The 25,977-nt window shown below is 43.2% G+C and overlaps 2 protein-coding genes across 5 annotated transcripts in view; both read right to left on the reverse strand.

The window, feature by feature from the left end:
• Positions 1-52: 52 nt before the first annotated feature.
• CNTD1 (cyclin N-terminal domain containing 1) lies at positions 53-16,646 on the reverse strand. Its single transcript, XM_044418694.1, has 8 exons — positions 16,579-16,646; positions 13,089-13,270; positions 12,920-12,995; positions 10,268-10,424; positions 9,542-9,704; positions 5,813-5,957; positions 955-1,051; positions 53-809 (listed from the first exon to the last, which is right to left on the reverse strand). Exons 2-8 carry the CDS (start codon positions 13,258-13,260, stop codon positions 702-704), a joined length of 918 nt encoding a protein of 305 aa, XP_044274629.1. The 5' UTR covers positions 13,261-13,270; positions 16,579-16,646; the 3' UTR covers positions 53-701.
• Positions 16,647-22,926: 6,280 nt separating this feature from the next.
• Positions 22,927-25,977, reverse strand: part of WNK4 (WNK lysine deficient protein kinase 4) — a 51,748-nt gene continuing 48,697 nt past the window's right edge. For 3 of the 4 annotated variants that reach the window (XM_044418674.1, XM_044418672.1, XM_044418673.1), the window contains one exon: positions 22,927-23,693. The gene's annotated coding sequence lies outside the window, so the exon portion shown is untranslated. The other variant, XM_044418671.1, reaches the window with a different exon arrangement.

The following is a 25,977-nucleotide window of genomic DNA, read 5'->3' on the forward strand; positions in this document are numbered from 1 at the left end:
ACTTAAAACTTCATTGTCAAATAGAATGGAACAAAATGCTCCATACTGTCCTTGGTTATCTGTCAGACACACATGGCTACTACTGAGGAAAGAAGCAACTGAGGAACAGCTAGCAAGAGGAGTTCATTTAGGTCTCTTTTCTGGCCTAAGAACTTGCATACATGTTAGTTATGATGTAATCGGTGTTTGCAGTTTGATTACTACACAATAGGATACACAAAAATAAATTAGTTTGTATTCTAGAGAAACACTGCATCTTTATTAATCAGTGACAGCCATTTAATACTTTTTCCTCCCCTATAAATGCATTTATCAGTCCATTCTGAGAGTTCTACACTGGAGAAGGCTTTCAGAAGAAACATTTCTCTGATTTTAGCAATATACACTTGTAGTGTTTTTACAAGCAACCATAATTCCTCATCTGTATTGTAGCCATGTAATATTGCTTTATAATTGGGTCTGAGTCTCTTCCATGGCATGGAAGGAGGGGACTTTCTTTAAAACTTGTACCTTGCCTCTTACGGTAACAAACCAATAGTGAAATACCCATTAGTTGCAACTAATCTGTAAACCACAATTGGGAATCTTGTTTTATTCAAACATGAAAAACAATCTCTTTGAAAGTACCAAATGTATTTGAAGTAAGGCAACATGTAACTTGATAGGCTGGTCCTCCAGTTGTATAAGAGGGAGAGAATGATTTAGTAATCATCCACAGCACTGCCAACACTGTGCTTCAGAATTGCATAGACTATTTCAGTAATGCTTTGCAGACTAATGCTTGTGGTGTCACTGAGATATTCCATAACCTTTAAAATGAAATAGGGTGAAGTTAAAATGCAGCACTGGGATGTTGATGAGTAAGGAGTCCCTGCAGGGGAAAAAAGTACTTGGGTCTGCCAAATAAGCCTGGAATTACTCCTGCCATTGGGCTGAGCTACAAAATGTGTATACCTGATTCCAGCTCTCAGGGTTCAGCAGGAAAGAACTTCCTCCAATAACTCCTACAGCCAGTAGCATGAGATCTTCTTTTACAGACACAAACTGCGCTCTATCCAATTGAAATGGCAAAGTGAAAAAACTGGTTTTGTTTTCCAGCAGCAGTAGTCAGACTATTGCACATTTAAAGTTTAGCTTAGCTCTCCCTTCTCTAGGAAATAGCACTTTTTAATCCTAACATATAGTCCGGGGTGTTGTCAATATCTAAATATTGTATTCTGTAAACATTTATTCCTTCATAATATTGGTATAAGGCACACAAGGATTACCTACATAATCTAGTAGCATAATACATGTCTACTCAGAAATAAGCAGTATTGAATTGGGTTTTACTCCAGGGTAAATGGATATAGGATTACATCCTGAATCAATGCCTACAACCCAGGTGCCAAATAAATGGCACATTCATGTAACTATTTTAGTGGTTCAAAAATTAACCAACATTGCTACAGTTGGTCCCAAATTCCCTTTCCTTGAAGATTTCTTCTTTTAAGCCTTATGTTTTAGAGGAGCCTTTTAATGGCCATGGTAGCTAGGAAGATAGAAATTGTGATCTAAGACTTCTGAAGGGCACCAGGTTAGGGAAGGCTGTCAGCTGTCCAAACCAAAATTATGAAAAGCTATTTTTTTGGCAGAGCATCATAACCCTAGAGGATCTTTTCCCTGCTGCCATCTGGAAAGTGCATGTGGTTATTCACAAGTAAAACAAAATGGGATTTCATGGTATCCTTGCACCAGACAAATACCTGTTTTCAGAAAACAAACAGTTTTTAATCCTTCTCTTAGCAGATACAGTGCTGCTGCTTAACGCCAGGGTGGTCCACAACAAATCATCCCTCATCCACGTCCTGATTGTGGATGAGAAGGCCAACTTGGCTTGCATAACAGAGACCTGAGCGGGAGAGTGGGGGGGATGTCTCCCTCTCTCAAATGTGCCCGTCCAGGTATCTGGTCCAGCACCATCCACACCGGGAGGGGAGGGGGGGGTTGCTTTGGTTTACCAGGCTTCCATCTCCATCACGGGGCTTCCAGTCCCCTCGAGGCCAGGTCTAGAGTGCCTCTACTTGGTGTTGGGCGACCGAGACAGACTGGGGATTCTGTTGGTGTACCGTGCACCCTTCTGCCCAACAGACTCCCTGCCTGAGCTGACGGAGATCATCTCGGACCTGGTGTTGAAGACTCCCAGGATGCTGGTCCTGGGGGACTTCAGTCTCCATGCCGAGACTGTTCTGACCGGGGCGGCTCAGGACTTCATGGCCTCCATGGTGGCCATGGGGCTGTCTCAACATGTCATAGGCCCGACCCATGAACGTGGACACACTCTGGACCTGGTTTTCTCGACGGGGCAGGAAGAGGGTGATCTGAGGGTGAGGAATTTGTGTCTGACACCCCCGTCATGGTCAGATCACTTCCTCGTGAGGTTTGAGCTCGAGAGCGGCCTTTCCCTCTGTAAGGGTGCGGACCCGATTGTGTTGGTCAGCCCCCAGAGCCGGATGGATCTGGATGGATTCTTGAAGGCCCTGGGGGAATTTCCGGTTGACAAGACTGGTGCTCCTGTCAATGCTCTGGTCGAACTATGGAATGGGGAAATGAACAGGACTATTGACATGATCGCTCCTAAGCGTCCTCTCCCACCAGGCAGAGCCCACTCTTCCCCTTGGTATATACCTGAATTGCGGGCAATGAAGCGGGTTGGGAGATGTCTAGAGCATAGGTGGAGGAAATCACGGGATGAATCTGACCGAACACACTTAAGAGCCCATTATCGGGCCTATGCTGTGGCAGTGAGGGCAGCGAAAAAGAAATTCTCCACTTCTATTGCCTCTTCACAATGCTATCCAGCAGAGCTTTTTTGAGTAGTACAAGGGCTGGTTCATCCTGGCCCCAAGAAAGACCCTGTACCGCCCTCGACAGCCTGCTGTGATGACTTTGCCAAGCATTTTAAGGAGAAAATCGCTCAGATTTGTCACGAGCTGGACTCCACTAGTAATTCAGAGCCTTCAGGGGAGGAACCAGTGTTGCCGTCTGGTCCTAATTTATTGGATGAGTTTCAGTTATTGTGGCCTGATGATGTGGACAAGGTACTTGGACAAGTACATCCCACCACCTGCCTATTGGACCCTTGCCCATCTTGGCTACTTAACAACGCCAAGCACAGGATAGGGACCTGGATTCTGGAGGTTGTCAGCGCCTCTCTGAGGGATGGCCGGGTACCTGCCCCTTTAAAGGAGGCGGTAGCCCGACCAGTCCTAAAGAAGGCATCCCTGGATCCAGAGATGGCCACCAATTACAGACCGGTGGCCAACATCCCGTTTTTGGGCAAGGTGTTGGAGCGGGTGGTGGCGGGACAATTCCAAGCACTCTTGGATGAAACTGATTATTTGGACCCATTTCAGTCCGGCTTCAAACACGGGTATGGTACTGAATCTGCCTTGGTCACCCTGTATGATGACCTGTGCAGGGAGAGAAATGGGGAATGCGTCCCTGTTGGTCCTCCTGGACCTCTCAGTGGCTTTCGATACTATCGACCATGGTATCCTTCTGGATAGGCTAGCGGGATTGGGAGTTGGAGGCACTGCTTTGCAGTGGTTCCGCTCCTATCTCAATGGCCAATTCCAGAAGGTGGTGCTGGGGGACTGTGGCTCTGCGCCATGGCAGTTATGCCATGGAGTTCCGCAGGGGTCCATTTTGTCCCCCTTGCTATTTAACATCTACATGAAACTGCTGGGAGAGGTCATTAGGAGGTGTGGGCTGCAGAATCATCAGTATGCTGATAATACGCAGCTCTACCTCTCGTTTTCAACCAATCCAGGTGAGGCAGTGGCTGTACTGAACCGGTGCCTGGCCGAGGTAATGGGCTGGATGAGGGCCAATAAACTGAAGCTCAATCCAGACAAGATGGACGTCAGGTTGGTAGGCGCTTCAGGGAAAGGGACTTTGACCTTGTCCTGAATGGGGTTGCACTCCCTCTGAAGGACAAGGTCTGCAGCTTGGGAGTGCTCCTCGATCCAAAGCTTCCGCTGGAAGCTCAAGTAACAGCGGTGGTGAGGAGTGCTTTCTTTCAGCTTTGGCTGATTCACCAGCTGTGCCCCTACCTGGAGAACGACTGCCTGGCGACGGTGACTCATGCATTGGTAACTTCCCGACTAAACTTCTGTAACGCGCTCTACGTGGGGCTGCCCTTGAAGACGGTCTGGATACTTCAGTTGGTGCAAAACAGAGCTGCCAGGTTGCTGATGGGGACTGGGCATTGTGCTCCCATAACTCCAGTCCTCCGTCAGCTTCACTGGCTCCCCATTGAAGTCCGGGCCCAACTCAAGGTGTTGGTTATCACCTATAAAGCCCTTAACGGCTTGGGTCCTGGTTACCTAAAGGAGCGCTTACGTCAATATGTGCCCTCCCGCCCCTTGAGATCGGCGGCAGAGGCCCTTCTCCGGGAGCCCACCGTGAAGGACATTAGGAGGGTGAGTACCCGGAGGAGGGATTTCTCTGTGGTGGCGCCCAGCCTATGGAATGCACTCCCCAGAGAGGTCCGCCTGGTGCTGTCGTTATTTGTTTTTCGGTGCCAGGCCAATATCTTTTTATTTAAACAGCATTTCAGTTGTTGATTTTATTTATTGATTTTAACAACTTTGGCCAGGATGTCTTCAATTGCATTTTATTGTATTAATGATATTTATTTGTAAGCCGCCCCGAGGCTTAGGCAAATGGGGCAGCGTATAAGTCCGCTAAATAGACAGACAGACAGACAGACAGACAGACAGACAGACAGACAGACAGTATCTGCTTACTATATCCTGGCCATATATAATGGAGGAATGAGCCTGCCAGGTGGATTTTTCCCCATGAACCAGCCCACAGACACGCCACCATTAGAGATGAGTGCATCAGTGTTGGTTTTAAAAATGGATGTATGCGTCTGCTCTCCACTGGCAGGCATTGCTATAAAGGGGAAACTATATAAATCTTTCTGCTATTATCAAAGGCTCTTTCTTTAAAATGAGATAGAGGAGTGCTACAACTGGGAAGTTCTTAACTTCTACAAATGTAAAATGAAATGTTTCCAAAAAGTCCCAACATTTTCATCAATTGTGTCATAGGAAGTATCCAACAGATGCCTGTAATGCTAAACCTAAACAATTCCATTAGCAGAGGAGGAAAATATTTTTTCAGCAACATTACATAATGTTACACTTGCTGTGAGAATAACGTTGCAGCAGAAGTGCTTATAGGTGGGAAGACATTTAAATCTTGTATAACCAATAAGGATGCAATCCTATGCATATTTAGAAAGAAAAAGGCCCTATGACTAGCATTGCTGACTGGGTCATGCTGGGACTTGTAGGTTCTCTTTTCGTCTAAATACGCATAGATAGGATTGCATGCTAAGTCATATTTGTTTCTGACTGTATACAAAGGATCCTACAAATGAAACTTTATAACAAAGCAAATAAAAGTATCCAAAAGGCAATATCATCTCTAAAATTTAATGTTATAAATTTTATTTAAGGGCTTTTTTGCATGTTTCACAGTATATTCTCAGCACTGAAGCAAGACCCTATCCCAAGTACATTGATTACAAATAGGCTTTTGTGTTGCATGGAATACTTAATTCAGATTTTCTTAGTCAGTACACTACTTTCTTTGGCATACTGGGATGTGGGAGTACAGAAAATGCTGTAATGTGTCCCATGCAAGGTATTTAACTTTCTACACACACAAACATGCCCCCCTCTGGACATACTTTAAAATATTCATTTCCCTTACAGTAAAGTATACAATTATTTCTAGTTTGTCACTTTCCCCAACTTACCGCTGGAGCTCACTTGGTGATGTATTTTGAATTGAAGCTTTTAGCAAAGTATCATAGATGCTTTTCCTCAAGAGGTAAGTTAAACCCAGCAAATGTCTGCACATTCCATATAGTTCTTTTGTGGGAAACAAATAACCATTGTACCCTAATATTGTGGAAGAACAGAAAACATCAGAAGTTGCAACAGTGAAGGCAGCTAGGTTTCTTTTTGGAGGCAAATAGTTCCCCTTTTCATCATTTAGCAATCAATCAATGTTTAATAGGTTATTGACCTATCTGCGATAGGTATTTTTGATAGATAGTATTTTTGTTCTTTATTTGCATATACAAAGTAATATAGGGTTTATTGTCCCAGTTTCAGCCACTTGATTTTGATAGTTTTTAACTAGTTACATCTCTGGGGATAGTTTATAAGAGGGAGTGTAAGATCAGTGCATCAAGGAGAAATACAGATTTGAAATCTGATGGTCAGGCTATATTTAGATAAATTCCTAAGGGATAACAAATTCCAAAGAGATAAAAAGTTTTAGCTCACTGTAGCAAAAAATTTGTGTGTCAATAAATGGTGGCACAAGAATTTTTCTGATCCAGTGCAACACAGGATGCCACATGGTTTAGAAAGCAACGTAATGTGGATTGTTTATTCCAGGACATGTGATGTGCCCAATAGACGGTTGGGCACAGCAGGGTTCCTGAGGCAGCTCTTGTACCAGTATCCCAGGGGACACCATAGGAACACAAAGAAAGAATAGCAGCTACCCAAAAGTGTTCAAATGACATTTGGGTGCAGCTGGCAGAGGTTCTCTGCTCCTGATTCTGGCAGTGAGTAGGTTCAATAGCCCTCTCAAGGAGGCAGAGCAGAATGTGATCATCAATGCCTTCCGGTGTGGTTGTCCAGTGATTGTAGTGAAAGGTGGAAGAGCACATTCTTCTGGAATTTTCTTGGAGGAGCCTCAGAAAAATGCACCAAATGGGGGTGGCAGGTTCTCCTGAGACTCTTCCAGGATAACATAGCTTGCCTGCTGCCTGAAATAGCAGGTGGACACAGTAGGAAGAGAAGTAAGGTGGCAGCAGTAGGTAGTGGTAAGAAGAAAGAGCTTCAGCAGCTGTTTTTGTTTGATGAGAAAGAGACACTAGCTTTAGACAGCTAGTTAAGCTGCTTCCTCTTCCCCACCAGCCCAAAATGGTAGGTGGGGACATAGCTGGCATCAGTAGTCCTGTGAGGCACACCGATAGCAGCATGTTTCAAATGCATCAATTTTCTTCTTGTCAGCTTTCTTCACTCTCCAGTTTTTGCACACATAGTGACTGGGAATACAATGGTGTGAATAATCTTGGCCTACAGGGAAAGATTCCTACACTGGATGATCATTTCTAGTTCCTTCATTGTTCAGTCTCAGTCTCCTTCAGATTTCTTGGCTACAGTTTCCATTTGAACTGAAGACTGAACCAAGATATGCAAAATATTTCACAATTTCAATTTCTGCATTGTTAGCAGTACAGGCAGTCCTGACTTACAAATGTCCAAGTTATGAACAACCCATACAAACCAACTGCCATAAAGCCTGTTAATTTAAAGAAATTACTGTGGAAAATCCTCTTCATGAGGGAGAGTGAGTGAGTGGGAGGAAGGGCCTCCAAAGCATCACCAGAGAGAGAGAGAGGAAGCAAAAGGGGAGGGAGAGAGGCCTTCAAAGCATGCCTTCCTGCCCTGCCCATCTGGAAAGGGAAATCTCTTTGTCATTTCCTTGCTGTGAAGAGGAGGCAATGGGTGGGGGGGGTGGATTTACATTTTTCCACTTTCACAGGAATCCTGCCTCCTCAACCCGGGCAAATGTGGAGGGCCAACTATACGTGATCCAACTTACAAATTCAACTTAAAGATGAATTTCCATTTTCTCAAGAATGGAACTAATTTGCAACTCAGCAACTGCGTGTACAGTTCTGTAATTCTTCTGTAGTCATAATTTTTGTTTCCTTAATATTCAGCCCCAGTCTTGCTCATGCACTTGCTTCTTTGACCTTCATCAAGAGTAATTTAATTTTGCTGCTGCTTCTGCTGGCAATAAATTATTCTGCATATCTTAAATTACTGATGTGTCTTTCCCCAATTTCCATTCCTTGCTGTGATTCTAATCTAGCTTTTTATTACATGTTTTGCATGCAGATTGAACAGATATATAAATTGATCATATGCAAATAAATGTTAGCTACACAAAATAATTTCAGAAGATCAGTCTATGCGTTATAAACTACAGTAAAGCCTTTGGCTGTGTGTATCATGAGAAGATATGGATGCTCCTGAAAGAAATGGGTGTGCTGCAGCTGTTGATTGTTCTGAAGCATATAACCACTATCATAGCTATAAAGTATGGAAAAATGGAACAGAGTATAGAAAAACAGAATGGTTTCCCATAGGAAAAGGCATCAGACAAAGATGTATTTTATCTCCCTATTAGTTAAATCTGTACACAGAATTTAACATAAGGAAAGCTGAATTAGGATCAGAGAAAGGAATCAAAATTGGCAGAAGACACATCAATAATTTAAGGTATGCAGATGATTCCATTGTACTGGTGGAAAGCAGCAATGATTTGAAATGATCCTCAATGAAAGGGAAAGAAGAAACAGCAAAAGCAAGACTGCAGCTGAACATTAAGAAAAAACAAATCATGATCACCAAAAAAGTACAGACATTTACTGTCAATAATGAAGAAACTTAAATACTGCAAGATTTTACCTAAAATGGCTTAGTCATCAATTCAAATAGAGGCTGTGGCCAAGAAATACAAAGAAGGTTGAGACTAGGAAGGGCTGTCCTTAAGTCAGACTTGGAAGGAACTAGAAAAGATTCTTCTAAGGACATTTCCAAGAAGGCCAAGACGAAGATCATTTACACCACTGTATTCCTGATCACTATCTATGTGTGCAAAAGCTGTACAGTGAAGAAAGCTGACAGGAAGATAATTGATGCATTCAAAATTTGGTGCTGAAAAGAGTTTTGCAAATACCCTAGACCATGGGTTCTCAAACTAAGGCCTGCGGGCCGGATCCAGCCTGTCATGCCCATTTAACTGGCCTGCCCCACAGGTTTTGCACTCACCAGGTACATGTGCAGGCACGCGGCTTGCTCGTGAGGAGGTCGTTTTGCACTTGCTCGGAGAAAACCATCTCCTTGCGAGCAAGCTGGTGCCTCGCCCCGTGCCCCCGCCGACCCTGTCTCGCTTAGCATGCGCACATATGTGCATGCGCCCCACCCCCACACCGGCCCATGTGCCCCCCCCCGCTGGCACCACCTTGGCGGCCTGCACCCACTGCTGGCACCTGTCAACTGGCCCCCTGTTGAAAAAGTTTGAGAACCCCTCCCCTAGACAGACAGAAAGACTAACCAGGGGATCTTTGATCAAAGCAAGATGGACACTTTCCTAGAAGCAAAAATGACAGAACTGAGACTGTCTTACTTTGGGCACATCATGAAAAAGCAGCACTCATTGGAAAACAAAGTTATGTTAGGAAAAGTTTAAGGCATAAGAAGACCAAATATGAGATGGGTTGACTCAATAAGGGAAGGTACAACATTGAATTTACACAGCTGAGCAATGCTGTCACAGATAGGACAGTTTGGAGGGCTTTCCTTCATAGGGTTGCCCTAAATCAATGATGACTTGGCAGTGCATAACAGCAACAACAAATGCCTGCTCAGTATTAAAACTTGGGTTTGGCACTGACCTAAAACCTCCAGGAGCATCTCAACATAAGCAAAAGGAGCCGGAACATTGATTTGGAAATGCAGAGCCTTCAAAATAGCCAGTTCTGATTCCAGGACTTCTTCTGTGGTATAACAGAAACCTAAAGAATTCAGAAACTTCAGAACCATGTTGTTATTAACGATCTGTGGAAAGAGAGGTGTAAATGTTACTCTCAAAATGTTTACATTTGTTCATGACGTGGTTTTAAAGAGGTTCTGTTGTCTGATTGTTTAAAACAAAACACACATAGTCATGCACAAACACGCCTTATGACAGTGGCTTAACATGCTGCTGGGGCTGCACTGAAAATTAAAGGTATTCTGCAATTTAATAATTTGATCTTTGTGAAAGCCAGCTCTGTGTGCTCCATAGTGCTGTTAAAGTACTAACCATTTTAAACACTTACTTTGAGAAGGTGCTGGTGCTTTACACCCAGTAATTCCTAATTTAATTGAACAGATTTTTCAGTAAGGTATAGCTACATTGCTCCCAAATGCACACAACTTTCATCTTGATATTTCTCTGATATAAAGAATGTCTCCTGCATGGTGCATAAAGAGACTAACAGCATAGTCCAATATGCATGTGCCTGGAGGTAAGTTCCATTGAATTCAATAGACTCACATATATGTATGTACAAAATTACAGCCTGAAATTGTCATTAAAGTTGTGCCATATGCTCATGGAAAGTCTTGAATCTCCTTACTCTGTAGTGGAAGGACAGTTTGCTAGCAAGCTGAATGGAAGAGACCAGATATAGCATAAATCTGCCCTTGATTTGCCTTTTCACTGAGGACCAGTCACTGTCTTCCACCTTTGCTGTGGTGGAATTAGAGAAATCTTCAGTCATTGTGAGCATGAACCTAAAAAGACATAAGAATAAAGAGCCTGACTACAGAAAATGAAGGAATGCCAATGACAGCTACAAGGAGTCAGCTTGCTGCTTATAACAATCAGTATCCAAGCAGCTTGCCCACATCTGTTTCAAGGAACAAAAGCAGCCTTGATCACAAGAAGTTTAGTTAATAAAATACCTGGCAAAGTTTCTGCATGAAATGGGTGTTGCAGCCCCTCGACACCTTGTCCTCCTACCTCAGAAACCATCTCTTCTTCCTTGGGATGGTCTTTATGCTACTGGGCAGATATACTGAGAAGGGTCTTGGCAGCCACCAGAAGTAAAAAAGAAACTTGTGCAAAGGCAATAAAGGGTTCAGAGGCTTGATAGGCTTCACAAAACTAGTCAGCACACTGCATGTAATGGAACAAGGCTGAAATGTGCAGCACTTGTCCTAAAATGCTTGTTATGGATAGTGGACATTTCAGCACTGGAAGAAAACTCAAGGTAATTATGTGACCATTTTCTTGTAAAAGGAAGTCTTTACCATATGCTTTGGTGTCATGCAAAATGTGCATAATTTTATCTGATTTTAGGTCCATTCTGAAGGACTCACTGTGATCCTCTCCTATCTTAACACCCTCACCTCTGCAAAAACACAGAAACTGTCTGCATAGGATACACTTCTCAATGCTCTGTAATGTCTTTCACTGTCTCATAGAAATAACTGTTTTCTTCTACCAGGTACCCAGCTATCAAGTCAGCTACAATCTTGTTTCCTGAGAGTCTGAAGCTTTCTAAGTCAAGTGCACCTTCTAGCACACATATGGGCAACATGAAGCCCTCCAGATGTTTTGGCCTACGACACCTGTCAGTTGAGCTAGAGAAGTCAATTATAAGGAATGATGGGAATTGTAAGCCAAATCTTCCGGAAACTTCCAAAATTTGCCCAGTTCTGAACCAGTGGGTAGATAATCAAACATGTCGCACTCTAATATCTGAATAGCCCCTCTTCACTTCTCTCTGCATATTGCTTTCCAGCCTTGTTATATTTAGGTTGTGCTTGATTAAGGACCAGTAAGGTTTTTTATCAGTGAGAAGCAAAATTCAAGGAAGGCTGATGACTTCTAGAAAAGTGGGGCTCTTTAGCTATTCCAGCTTTTATTTTGAACTTTATATAAGCTATCCATGGTGGTGAACCAGTTTTGTGGGTGGAGTTCAGCACCACTGATTAACCCCTATAAAGCTCAGAATAAAAGCTCCAATGAACAAGGAGTCCTACTTACACAGCTTTCACTATGAAAATGTGGATCTTCAAATTCTACTCTGCTCTTCCATTGTTTCCCCTCTACTAATGTCCAGCCATGGTGATCCATGCTCTAGTGATTTCTTCTTAAAAACTACTCAGAGCTACTATTACTACAGAATATGAGGACTATATTTCTAACCAGTACCTCTAGTTTCCTATATATTATGTGTATTACAACAGGAACTAGAATTAGTTACCTGACTACTTCCAGGGCCAATTTCAAGGGCTAGCATTTATTTTTAAACCTTAACGACTCAGGACCAAAGTTTGAAGGAACATCTACCTCCATATCAGCTTATCTGTGTATTAAGGTATGAGTAATTTATTTGGGTGCTCCTTGCATCAGAGGTTCATTATGCAAAAGCAGTGGTGACAGCTTTTGCAGCTACAGTGCTCCAAGAAGACTCTTCTTAAAGAGGTCTGCCTCACAACTATGTTACAACCTGTTGCAAACTTTTCTCGTTCCCAAGGCATTATAATGCACTGTTGCTTTTAGGTGTAAGGATTTTCACATTGAATTACTGATTTACTATCTGGTTTTGTGTGTGTGTATGTGTGAAATAACATTAAATTATGTATGGAATAGGATGAAGGGCAGTAGCATGGTGGTTGGAGTGTTGGACTAGGCACCTGGGAGATCCAGGTTCTAGTCCCCATTTGGCCATGAGGCTCAGTGGGTACCTTTGGGCTGGTCCCATACTCTCATCCTAATCTACATCTTAGAGGAGTTGTTGTTGTTGTTGTGAGGATGAAATGGAAAGTCGGAGAACCTTGGAAGCAGCCTTGTGTTCTTTGCAAGAGGAAGAAAGTCAGGCTGTAAATGTTAAATAATAATAATTGCTTAAAATATGTTAAATAAAATTAAAGATTGCAGTTCAACTTTCCATTTATTACATCAACACATTCTTTAATTCTGGGCTCGTGCTGCTCAAAATAGATCTCTCATGGAGAAACTGTGGCCAATTTCTTCATGCTATCCAGTAAGGGAGGATGACTTAGCTGCTATAGAGTTATGGTTCAAGGGTGACACAGTTGTATATTGTAAGAATTAACAGTGCAATCCTCTGCATATCTACTCAGAATGAATTTCATTGAATTAAATGTGGCTTGTTCTCAGGTGGGCATGAAATTATAGCCTAAAGAAGAGTTTGGGTAGTTCATACCACTCTCCCTTAAAGTCATCACCCCTCCAAGGAAAGAGAACAAAGTAATACCTTTCAAAGATTTCTATTGCTTGGTATCTTGCAGATTGAGACAAGTTCCATTTTTCAGATAAAAGAAACACAAATTCTGCCCAAGAAAGAGACAGGGGACTGTTAAAATCATAGCTTTAGACTTTTTAAACCATGTTGTTCTTGGGAGTTTGCCAAGCTCAATTCTTACCCACTATGTGCGTTTCCTTAAAGCATCCTGCTTCATTGCACAGCTCACTCAAATACTGCTCATTCTCTTTTGCCATATGAAGCAAAACATCTTGGATAATCCCAGCACCAACTGCTCCAAAAGTAGGCTCTGAAAATTGGTATCTGCCTGCCACCTCAGCAGATGTGCCCATCTCAAGAGTTCTGCCAAGATGATATACAACAATAAGAAAAATTACTAGCATGATTATCATTTAGTTTAAGTATTTAAAAAACAAAAACAAAACTGTTTTCTTTCTCTTCTTTCTCCCAGTCTTTCTACATCCCCATTCCCTTCCTTTCTTCAAATAATGGTTCCATGTCTTCATGTAGCACTCTATCAGTTAAAGACCAAGGAAGCAACCAGTGTATCACCAGCCTTCATAATGTTTATCAAGGGTTTGCTTAGCAGACTAAGTCCAAATAGACCAGGCCTGGATAGTTTTCATTCCGCTTGAAGGACCTAGGAACTTCAGTTGGTGCAAAATTTGGCCACTCAGATCCTAATGTGGGCCAGAAGGTCTGAACTGGTAACACTATTTTGTGGCTGTTTAATTCAAACTGTTTGTGTTAATCATTAAAGCCTGGAGCAGCTTGGGATCAAGTCACCTATATAGTTCTGTCCATATCCTTAAATCTACATTGGAAATCTGTTCATGTGTCCTACCAGTGAAATTAGTTAGGCTGATCAGTACAAAGATTAGAGGAGCTTCCAGACTTTTGTCCAATTGTCCTTTCTTATTTGTGGGATTTTATAGCCAGTTCAGACATCATCTTCCATCTGTAACTTTTCATGTTTTTTTACTCTTTCCAGCTTTTTTCTTAGCACAATATAATCTATATAAAAAGACATACAGCTGCACAATGTCTTTTGATTTGTAGGGCTTGGAGACCTCCATCTGGAAGTAACAAGGAGTTTCTAGGTAGATAATCTATGCTAGGAACCATATAAGGGGAGTGTGTCGCTGTTGGCTCTGCTGGACCTCTCAATAGCTTTCAGTACCATTGAAGATGTATCCTTCTTAGCTCCCTCACTGAAATGGGAATTGGAGGAACTGTCTTACAGTTCTTTCCCAGAGGGCTAGACCCAGTCGCTCTCTGGGCACAATTCAAAGTGCTGGCTGTAACCTATAAAGCCCAATATGGTTCAGGTCCAGACTATCTGAACAGTTGTATTCTCCCTTAATAGCCTGCCCGTACCCTAAGATCTTCAGGGTAGCCCTTCCCTTAGCCTCATCACTTTCACAGGCATGCATGATGGAGATGTGGAGGTGAGCCTTCTGGGTGGCTGCCCCATGGATCTGGAACTCCTGTTCCAGGCTAGGTTACTGCTCTACCTGGTGTGTTTTCAGAGGCAGGCAAAAACCTTTCTATTACCATAGGCCGTTGGGAATAGTCTAGACATGTGAGACTACATTATTGTTGTTAGTTGCGAAGTCGTGTCCGACCCATCGCGACCCCATGGACAACATTCCTCCAGACCTTTCTGTCATCCATCATCTCCCAGAGTCCACTTTTAATATTCCACTGATTTAATTATATTTTAGCTTTTGTATATTTCCATTTATGTTTTCATTATATAAGTTTTTAATGTTGTAAGCCACCTTGATTCCCAATACAGGGAATAGATGAAATATAAATAAATATATTTATGGAATGTTCAATGTGGACTGATTTATGCTTAACCCATTCAGTGCAGGTATTTAAGAAGGCCCTGAAAATGTATTTCTGCTCTGGAGCCTTTAAAACTTGCAAGATTCACAATTTTTTTTCTTTCCATTAATCTGATGTGTCTACTTGTATCCTCCATTTGTACATCAGTTTGTGGGCTAGGCCCGAAAAAGTAGTTTTTGGATTAGGAAACTCTGAAAGAATTTTATCTGTCTCCCTGCAATATATATAGTGAAAATCCCTGTGCCTGAACTTATATGTAGTGGTAAAAAGACATGTTCCAGACTCTATTGATAACCTGAAAGCAAACAAATCACAAGATCTAGATGATATAAATATATAATTATATAAATCCTTACAGTTCTTAAAAATTCAAATATTAAGTTGCTGTTCTTCTAACAAAAATATGTAGCATGCCCCACAGATCAGTCCCTTTATGAGAGGACCGGAGAGTGACAAATGCCATGATAATTTTTACAATGGGATTCAGAAATCTACAGGCCAGTTAACATATGTTCAAGGTGAACTGGTTACCTCTAATTGTTATTAAAGACAAAATAAAAATTTAAAAAGTCATCTTGCTAACAAAGAATCAACATAGCTTCCAGAAAGGTATGTCCTGTATCTTTAACCTGTAGAGTTCTTTGAGAGTATCAATAAACATGTGGATAGGAATGAACCATTTGACATTGTTTACTTGGACTTAACCAGAGTCGCTCCTCAAAGACTCCTGAGCAAACTTGAGCAAACTTAGCAGCTGTGGGCTAAGAGGAGATTATAAGAACATAAGAAAAAGCCATGTCAGACCAGGCCATCTAGTCGAGCACTCCATTCACATGGTAGCAAACCAACTTCCCACAAGATCTTTGAATCAGGAGGGTAGAACTGTTCCCTCTTGCCCAAGCTCCCCAACAACTGATGTATGCAATCACGCTGCACTGGATAATGGAGGTAGCACTCAGCAGGCAAGGCTAATAGCCAGTGTAAACTTCACTGCCATGAATTTGTCTAACCTGTCACTGCAGCCAAGCAGTTACCTCACGCTGACCTTGGAAGCTCTGTGCAAGGTAGCTTGTGCCTCTCTTTTGGTTCCAGCGCTCTCGCCAGCACATATGTTGGTCAATTGTCATTCCTGCTCCCCTCAATGCTTCACTGGGTTCCAGCTTGAGGACTGAGGGGAGAGAGGAAGAGGAGGCTGTAGTGCCTGAGGACGCCTGTAGTGCTTGGGAACTTGAAAGTATCTTCCGAATCCATCCTTGCTTTTCAAGTAGTAAAAAGAAAAGGTCAAGCTGCTTTGAGGCGGCTCACAGTGGCTGCATAGTGAAGGGAAACCTTGGTGCTCCCTGAGATATCTGTGCGGTGAAGGCTTCGAAGTCATGATGTGCCCTATTGTCTGTCAGGTGCATCACGACCTCTGGGAAAAACAACCCATGCCGCCTGGTTTATTCTGCAGTCTGGCTTTTTGTATTGTGTGAACCTGGCCACTGTGTTCAATTTCTGTGTTCAATTCACCTCCCACTTGCTTCAGTGTGTCTTCCTTTGAGTAAACTTGCATATAATTGAACACTAATCTATGGGAGCCATTTGGTCTTCATTCCTCTCATTCCCGGCTTGTTTAAATCTCGGCTGTTAATTTCTATTTAATTGTTTCGTTTTTATACTGCTAAACAGGCTACACTCTCTGGGTGGTTTACAACAATTTGAAACCTTAAAATATAGGATAGAACAGTATGAAATATAAGTGTTTCAGAACTGTCATTTCGCAGTAAATAAATATCATTCGAAAAGGTCCTTCTACATACGTGTCCAAACAGACGTTCAACTCAATCTATTCTACAATATTGACGAACATTCATATTTATAAATATGCTATAAATATTCCTATCTTCGCATGTATCCGCCCTCGTCAAATATGGCGATAACAGCATAACCACTACGAAAATTCCCAGTAAACTTTCGCTTCTGCGAAAATGGTCGCTGTTTTGACAAGCACGCATTCTAGCCCTCACCAAAGATGGCTGCAACAACTTCAGCAGCGGTTTCACTCAGGAGAGCGTATTGTCAGGGTCAAACACCGCCTTACTGACTGAAGGTGTTGGGAAAGATGTCGGCGCCCGTGCCGGAAGGAAAAGCGTCTTCGCGAGGCGTACCTGTGAGTGTCGGGCCGCAGTGGGAAAAGGCTCCGGCGGGTCCTTCTTCGAGGCTAGATGTGGGTGCGGCGCGGAGGTCGCTGAAGATTCGCAATGCCTTCACAGCCCTCGGCATCGGAGCCATCGTCCTAGGCATTTGTATCCCTTTTATCATGGAGAGCGGGGGAAAAGCTTCGCTGACCCGAACGTGGGAGTGAGGGAAAAACGGGGCGCTGCCGCTGTCGCTGCGTGGGATGGCAGTAGTGCTTTTCTGGCTATTTCATAGCGGGCGTGAAAGCGCTCAGCACATGCTCATGGGTGCTCAGCTAGGCGAATTTCTATGAAGGAATAAGGGGGACTGCAAGGCACCTGGGTCTCTGGAATCCTGACAGATACTCCTACTCAGGAATAGGTCCCATTGAGTTCAAGGAGGCTTGCAGGTAAGGGGGCATAGGTCTTAAGCCTCAAGCGCCTGCCGTTGTGTTGAGATTGAGGGCTTCCAGGAGGCTCTTCGGACAGTGCAGAGGGAGAAGTCTAAAATGTCAAAGGGCTCATTTGGCAGTACAGGGCGGGATGCGGAATGAGTGCGGCGACGGTGGTGTGACCCTCCTTAAGATCGGGATTTTTACCCCTTTTACTGTTTTTGTTGCACATGAAACTATTTCCTTAAGCAGGGTAGTGATGGCTGCCCGTCATTCTCTCCCTCTCTCCCGCGCACAGGGAGCTGCTCTCGTAGACCAATTTCCGCTCTTTCAGCCTAGTACAACCCTTCCCAATAGCTTAGGCTGGGCCAGTGAATAGCTGAGCTGCTTTGGATCTCAGGCCAAGGGGAAGAAAGGTGCAAGTTCTTTGATTATTGCAATCTGTTTCCTGGTTGCTGAGGGTTTTGTGCCAGCGCCTTGCTGGTAGCAGACCTTTTGTGCCTGCCAGTTTGAAGTGCCCGCCCTCCATATCAGTGCCTGTCCTCTCCCCTCCATTTCCCCTTCCAGTATCTACACATGGAGGACGCCCATGCTAGTACTAATGCGAGTGACTTTCCCAAAAAATCTTTGTGTCTGTCTTTTCTCTTTGAGACCAGTGTTACCTACTGGTTTTAATGTACATCTTCTGACATGCAAATTGGCTCATTTTTAGAAGGGGATGGGTTTTAAGGACAAGTAGTAATATCCTTCTTCTCCCACTCCCCGCACCCTTTGCATCGAGTTCAAGGCTGGAAGAAAGTCAGGTGCCCAAGACTCAGGCAGCAGTCAGTGACTCCTTTTGCTGAGAATGACCCAAAGATTCCTTTTGGGAGCAAATAACTTTCATGATTGCTTTCCTGAGCTTCCTATGCACAGATGGCTACACCTTTTATTCTGTCTCCCAAGAGCGATTCTTGGACGAGTTAGAACTGGAAACCAAAGTTGTGCGAGCCCAAGCAGCGAAGACTGCAGCAGACTGAGGGTGACGGAGCATGATACAGAAATGGGCCATCACAGTAGATGCATGGAGTTATGACCAGAATCTCTCCTCCTTGTGGATGTCATCTCTGGACAAACTGGCACAATGCCTCATTTAAGGGACCCAGACACTGCATTTATTGCTGAAACATTTTACCATGGCTAATATGTAAATATCTACTCATTTGAGCTGTTCAATGTGATAAATAAACCAGCTTAGTGGAATATGATAATGAGAATGACTTTTTAGGGTAGCTCAGACAAAGGCTAAAGTCATGTGGGGAAACTTAGGTATTGTCAAATCACAGCTTTAAAAGGCAAGGGGGGGAGCTTTATGACTATTAAACATGTTGTTATTAAACACCTCACTTCTGAGACATAGAAAGCTTCAGGGATTCCAATACTGATCTGACTTCAGTTTCTTTAGGAGGATGGAGACTGGAGGATACAGGAGACTGGTGGCATTTCTGTCATATAAGGTTTATTCATACTGAGGGTCTAGGGCATTACTTCTCCAACAGATCCCTGCTCAGCTGTCTAGGGCTTACCTGCAAAGAAGCAAAATCAGCTCTTTCTTCCCTCTTGGGTCCAGTTCAAGCACAGCCTATCTACCTACTACACATACAGAACTCACTTGCCGCCTCCTTTTGTCCTAGTACAAAAGTGAACAGCTGATGGCTCTCCAGTTGGCCTACATCTTCCATAGTTGAACTGGAAGTGTTGAAAGGGGCCATTTAAGACATTGAGTCCAACCCTCTGCTCAGTGGAGGAATCCAATTTAAAACAACCTGACAGGTGGCTGTCTGGTGTCCACTCATCTCCTTCAATGGAGAGTTCACTAACACTTTGGCAGTTGGTTGCATTGTCTGACTGCTCTATTTGGAAGTTTTTCCTGGTGTTTCACCAAAATCAGCCTTCCTGCAATTTAAACCTTTCTTTTTTACAATCTTGAATAGTGACAGAACAGGCTTCAGCCTTATTCTGTGTGACAACCTTTATGTACTTGAAAAGTGCTATCATATTTCCGTCACAGTCTTCTTAAAAGTAAACATCCTCAGTTCCTTCAATTTTTTTGGTAGGAACTAAATTTGTATTCCCCTGTTCATTTTTATTACCCTTTTCTGAACTTGGTCAGATTTATCTGAATAAATAAAGTCCAGTGACCAGAACATAGCACTGGCTTTTTTGGTGAGGTCTGATAGGGACTGTAGGCCAAAACTCCTAGAGAACCGCTTGTTACCCATCCTTGGTTAGCAAAAAAAGTTTAGCAGTTGAAGAGGCATCAAGTTGTAATGGATAACTTAAATATAAGATAGACTGATCCAAAACATAACAATATTTTACATCTGAAAGGAAAATAGTAGAGTTGCAGGATGTCTTCTCAAATAGTAAAGATGACCCGCATTTATTGTTGGCTCTTCATATGTTATTTACTAAAGTTTCTGTCACTGCCACTATCATTGTAGCTAAATGTGTACATATAACAGAAACATAGAAACAGAACAAGTCAGAAGGGGTCTGACTCCCAGCTCCAGCTGGCTCCACTCATGACATGCCTACCTTCAGAGTAGTCTCCTCTCAAGTTAGGAGTCTACAATGCTTTTAACTGTATGTCATTTTTTATGAAATTGGAAAGCTAGCTGCTGACTCAGTCCTGAGCAGAGACTGCTGATGCAGAGACTGTTCTAGGCTGCAACATAAGAACCTTGTTGAACTAGACTGAAGGCCTATTTAGTGTGGCATTCAGGGCTATATTGATGATTCTGGGAAGTCCACAAATGACATCAATAGCCCTTGAAAGTCTTATCTTTTCCAATCCCCTTTGAAAGCCACCTGTGTTAGCAACCATCACTACATCTTGTGGTAGTGAATTCTATAACAATGCATCTGAAGAAGTGCTTCTATTTTTCTGTCTGAATTTACTACAATTCAGCTTTACAGGATAACCCTGGGTTCTAGTATTAAGAGGAAAAGTCTCTGTATTTACTTTCTTCAGACTATACATGATTTTAAACACTTCTATCTTCTTTTACTTGCTTTCATTAAGCTGGAAAATCCCTAAACCAGGAACAGGGAATCTCTTTTGGTCCAGGGTTAGGATTCTCCCTAATACTCTCACCATTACTACCTATTTTTCCTTTCTTTGTGCAGAGAGAGGCATGGAGAAAGCAACTCTGCTGGTGTTAACTAAGTCTGGTTTCTTTGGTACCACACTCATTCTGGTGAGCAGTGCACAAAAGCTGAAAACTTGCTTGGCATTTAGAGGAGCTTCTGCTAGCACTGGTTAAGTAAAAGGAATCCCCCTCTTTAATCATGAATAATGAAAGTATTCCTCTCCCAACTTTTACTCCATGCCTCCCCAGTAAGCTCCAGGCCAGGGGACAGGAAGGAGCTGTGGAGGGAATTCAAGTCTCCATGAGCTGGAGTTGGAATGTCTAAGGAAATTCATTATCCATACTGTATACATTTCATTTATTTACTTACTTACTTACTTACTTACTTACTTACTTACTTACTTACTTACTTACTTGGGTATTTTTTACCCTGTCCAATACGTTGCTGGTCTCGGGATGGCTTACAAGTCAAAATCCAATAAATACATATATACCCAAATAATACAGAAGACTCCATGACTGAACATAAAACATAGTTAAAATATTAAACATTAAAATTATGGAAGAATAAAAAGGTCTTGACTTGGTGTCCAAAAGCATATAACATCGGCGCCAGGAGGACCTCTCTGGGGAGTGCATTCCATAGCCAGGGTGCCACCGCAGAGAAGGCCCTCCTCCGATTATGTTCTCTCCTAACCTACTTCAAGGAGGGCTCCCGGAGCAGGGCCTCAGCTGCACATCTTAAGGGACAGGTGGGCATGTAGGGAAAAAGATGTTCCTTTAGGTATCCTGGTCCCAAGCCGTTTAGGGCTTTATAGGTCAATGCCAGCACCTTAAATTGGGCCTGGGCTTCAACTGGAAGTCAGTGAAGCTGATAGAGGACCGGTGTTATATGAGAATAACGACTGGCCCCCATCAGCAAACTGGCGGCTCTGTTCTGAACCAATTGAAGTATCCAGACCATTTTTAAGGGCAGCCCCATTTAGAGCGCGTTACAATAGTCCAGCCGGGAAGTTACCAGACTGTGTGTCACCATTGTTAGGCAGTGATCATCCAGGTAAGGATGTAGCTGATGGATCAGCCGAAGCTGAAATAAAGCGCTCCTCACCACCGCCGCCACTTGGGCCTCCAAGGACAGCTCCGGGTCGAACCCATTGTATAGAACCCTTTTCCTTATAGGGCACTTGCACCAGCCTCTTGATAATTTCTGTGCCATTTCTTACACAGTTTCCAATTCTACAGTATTGTTTTTGAGATGTAGTGATCAGAACTGTGCACAATACTCTAAGTATAATTGCACCATACACTTGCATAAAGTCATTATGATAGTGACAGTTTTATTTTCGATTCCTTTCTGAATTATAAGTATCATGGAATTTGTTATTTCCACTGGTAATTGCTTGGATCCTTTCTGAAATATAATATGCATTTTAGCTAAGCCCGAATTATTGTGGTTTTAAGTAATCCCCAAGTGTTGTGGCAGGCAGTTCCTGGGGGCAGCCAAGATGTACAGCCAGTGGGAGGGGCCACTGGAGAGGAAGACTTCCCAGACACACACCAGCCCTCTCTGCTGCACTTGACCGTGTGGCAAGGCATCGGCAGAGGCGAGAGGCCCAGCTGAATGAGCAGCACGCAGGCAGGAGATGTGCTTGCCTTCAGAGAGCCCTTTCCAAAGGTGTTCCTGGAGGCAATTACTAAGTTGGGTTCAACAAACCACTCTGTGCACTCAGAGATCCATTCTGGGTGATTTGTATTTGGAAACAATAAAGGATGTTTTGCAAGGAAAATGGCCTGAGGCTGGTGACTGTTCAAAGGAGGAACTCTGCTCACAACAGCTATGTGACAAAGATGCTTAACCCTGGAGCACTGCATTAAGCAGGGGGGCTGGATTCAGTGGCTTTACAGGCCATTTCCAACTTGACTACTTGATAATTCTAAAACAAAAATGAGGACGAAACATGCTCCCAGTGCTTCCAGACAGAGGGCCGCTAGTGAGATCAGTCAAAAGACATTGTATATCTGTTTCACCTTTTCTTCCTAAATAGAAAGCAGTGGTGGAAAGATGTGAGGGGGTTATAGATGGAAGACTACAACATATGAATCCCAGATAAAATTCTTTGACTGAGGCAGGGCAAAGATAGTGACAAGAATTCACAAAGGATGTTTTGGTATAATATTCTGCAAATTACTCATCAAAAACCCATAATGAGCAAAGGAATGAAACAGCTGCGCGATGGACTTTTCATTTGTCATTCTAGATGCCATGTGTCTGGAACTGAGCTCTCAGTTGGGCACAGGGGCAAGGATCAGGGAATCTAGAAAATTCTCAATGGAATGTATATTTGCTCATTTCATTCAACTAGGGAGCGGCAGATGAGTGTGGAAAGCTTACATATTTGTATTTATTTTGTGGAGTTTCTAGGTGGGAGTTTTACATGAATAAATAAAAGCACAATCACACACAAAGCTATTGTCTTCCTTCAAAAGCCTATCTTTATATATATATATATATATAAAAATACACACGGGCTTCATTCCAAGGTGCAGATTCCCATGCAAGTAAAGGGGTGGCCCCCAAGCAGTTTGTATCCCAATCAGGGCAAGACTGCAAAGTGCAGGAACAGCTCTAGCATAATGCTGTAGCTGTGAAGAGGAGGAGCTTGGGGATTGAAGCAAGAAGGACAGCCCCAAATCCTTTTAATACTGAGGCACACATTCTGAATAAAGATTTCTGTGAGCTTTGGCTCTGAGGAAGCTTTGTAAATGTAGCCATACAAGTCACAGAGGGGCAGAGGGCACATGCTGGGACCATGCCCTGGCCCTCCCATGCATGTAGGTCCTTGGCTTGAAGGAAGAGAGTCCCTCATTCCATTACACAAAGGATCCTATAGGCAGCAGGATGTCTGATTTCTGTTACAGTAGCACTCCATGTAAGACAAACAGCAGGAGCACACACATCCAGGTATCTCCAAATAGGCTTGTCTCTGCGGATCCAAAGCCTATACAGAGAAAAGGCATGGCCTGTAGTGCTGGCTTGCCACTATCCTCGGTCACTTAGCATGCGTGCATCCTTCCCCCAGGAGAACTTGCCATGTCGTCGCCAATAATAGTTGGCCTTACAGCGAGGAATATAAGGCAGATGCAGTACAGGACCCTTTGCCCTTTGCTCCCATCGTTTCAGATATGGATTACAGGGTGAGGTAGTCCATACACGTGTGCACCAGTGGTCTGGCTACTGCAAAAACAAAGGGAATGTGTGTATGTAAGAGATGCACAAAACACAATGTTGTTCCTACCAGGGGAAGGGATCTAGCATAGTCACAGAGCATATATTTTGCATATGGAATGTCCTAGCAGCAATCTGTTATCACAAACATTTGGTCCTTGGCCCAAGGACTAGGTGGTTCTTTCATACTTCATGTTAGCCTATTCTCCTCTCTTCTCTGATGGAGAGGAGATGGAACAAGTCAATTCTATCCCATCTTTACCTGCACTGCTTCTTTCTTGCAATGGGAAAAGGAGGCAGGACAGGCCAAGGACAGGACAGAAGCAGCTGGGTCCAATTCACTTCCCCATGGAGGAATAAGTGGGATTCAGTCTGGTTCACCTGCCTCACCTTCTTTCTCCCACTGTAGGAAGGGGGTGGGATGGGCAAGGAATAGGTTACCACATGCTCGCATCGCTGCTATTAGCGCCAATCTCAGTTTGTACTTAACAGCAGAGATGGGAAAATCTGGGACAGTAGGACATGACCCGTGCCAGGAACAGCCACTCGATCATATCTCCACTTTCATATACCAGATCAGGAATACTGGGGGTACTGCAACCGGTATGCTTCAGTAGGGGAATCCGCACTGTTCTCTCCAGTCTGAGAGATCAGTTGGGGATGCCCTATGAGGAATTCCTGGACACCCATTGGTCAGAGGTTCTGCTCCCTTGCGCTGGATGGATTCATGGTCTAATATAGCCTAAAGTAACTTCGTATGCTTGGGATTTCCAGGCACAACTCAACAACCAAGAAATTCAGCTTCTATGTTTAAAAGTGGTAGGTATGCATATTCATGATTTTGGAGCAACTATTGGCAAATATCATTAATGTGCATATCTGATTTCAAGCATTAGGACTGAAACACTGAGATGGCAATCAACCTTCATTTGCCATAACAAAGGAGTACAGACACACACTGAAAACAGCTTTCAGGGATGTGTCCAGAAAAAGCTTTTACAGAGCCACCCTCCTCTCTCTTTCACAAAATTTTCTGGGCAGGGTGCAGGCAGATGACAACATCTTCCATTTGTAATCCTACCTTGTTTTAATACCACTTTTGTCTTTTTTCCTTTCAGCAGAAAAGATTGAATAACTGCAAAATGTCTCTGTTAGTGCCAGGACCTTCTGTCTGGCAGCATCTCAATTCTTACATACCTGAACAATATATGCTCTGGGAAGATTCACCTGACCTTATAGTACATACTGCAAACAATGCTATGCAGCATGGTTTATTACCCACCCCACCCCTGATATGCCAGACAATTGGGCAAATTTGGGGTGCTTTGCTGTATCCCTCCCACAAGGTTTTGCCAGGAGATCCACAAGCATATTGAGTTTGCTCCTCCCACTGTAATCACTATGGATTTCCCTTGCTTTCCCTTTTTAATTCAGATTGTGGAAACTAGCTGTTAAGCTGACTTTCATGACCCTCTTTTCAATAGCTATGATCTGTCCCTTCAAGGTGCTCCAGAAGGTATTTTGGAAGGGCTGCCAAGTTTTAAAACAATTGTTCAGTATGTCTTAATTTTTGCAATTAATGTTACAGTTTTTCCTGGATTGTCCTTTCTGGCTGTGCAATGATACTGGTGGCAATGTGGAAGCTACACTGGGTAATGGATTGTGGGGGGGGGGGGGGAATCCCCGTTGGCAAAATTCAGTACATACCCACTCTGTTCAGTGCCTACTGAAGGCTGCAGTAAGTTAAATTTCCCTCTGGAATCCTTTGACAGCTGTCAGAAGGCCATCTGTCAAAAGATTTCAAAGCCAAAAATGATCCTTGCTAGTGAAAGTGGGGTAGTGCCTAGGTGAACCCCTTTGCAGCAAGATCCTAAGGAATTTTTGGGGTGAGTTCTGGTGCTCTAAAAGTAGTTCACTTTTGACAGCCAGCTAGCTGTCAAAACTCTGTGCTCCCATAAATGGAGTCCATTCACACCTTTCCATTCTCCCAAGTGCCTAGAGGCTCAGAAAATGGTGGAAACGGTGCGGGACAATGAAACTGTCAGAGGACTTCACTGGGAAAGGGGGATACACTTGCAAAGGGTTTACTTTAATCAATTTTGGTTTTGCTTTCAGTAAACAGATTGCCTTTTGACAGCTGTCAGGGGAAAGCAAAGTAACGAATTAACCTATTTTTAGCCCTGCTTCCTGTACTTTGAGAGGAGACATTTACCAGGACATGGACAAGACAAGACTTTTCATTTCAGATCCCATAAGTGCAGGTGAAAAGACCAAAAAACACCCACCACCACCT

Source organism: Varanus komodoensis, unplaced genomic scaffold (assembly GCF_004798865.1).
Source record: "Varanus komodoensis strain SLA01 unplaced genomic scaffold, ASM479886v1 scaffold92, whole genome shotgun sequence".
In the NCBI taxonomy this organism is placed as follows: Eukaryota; Metazoa; Chordata; class Lepidosauria; order Squamata; family Varanidae; genus Varanus; species Varanus komodoensis.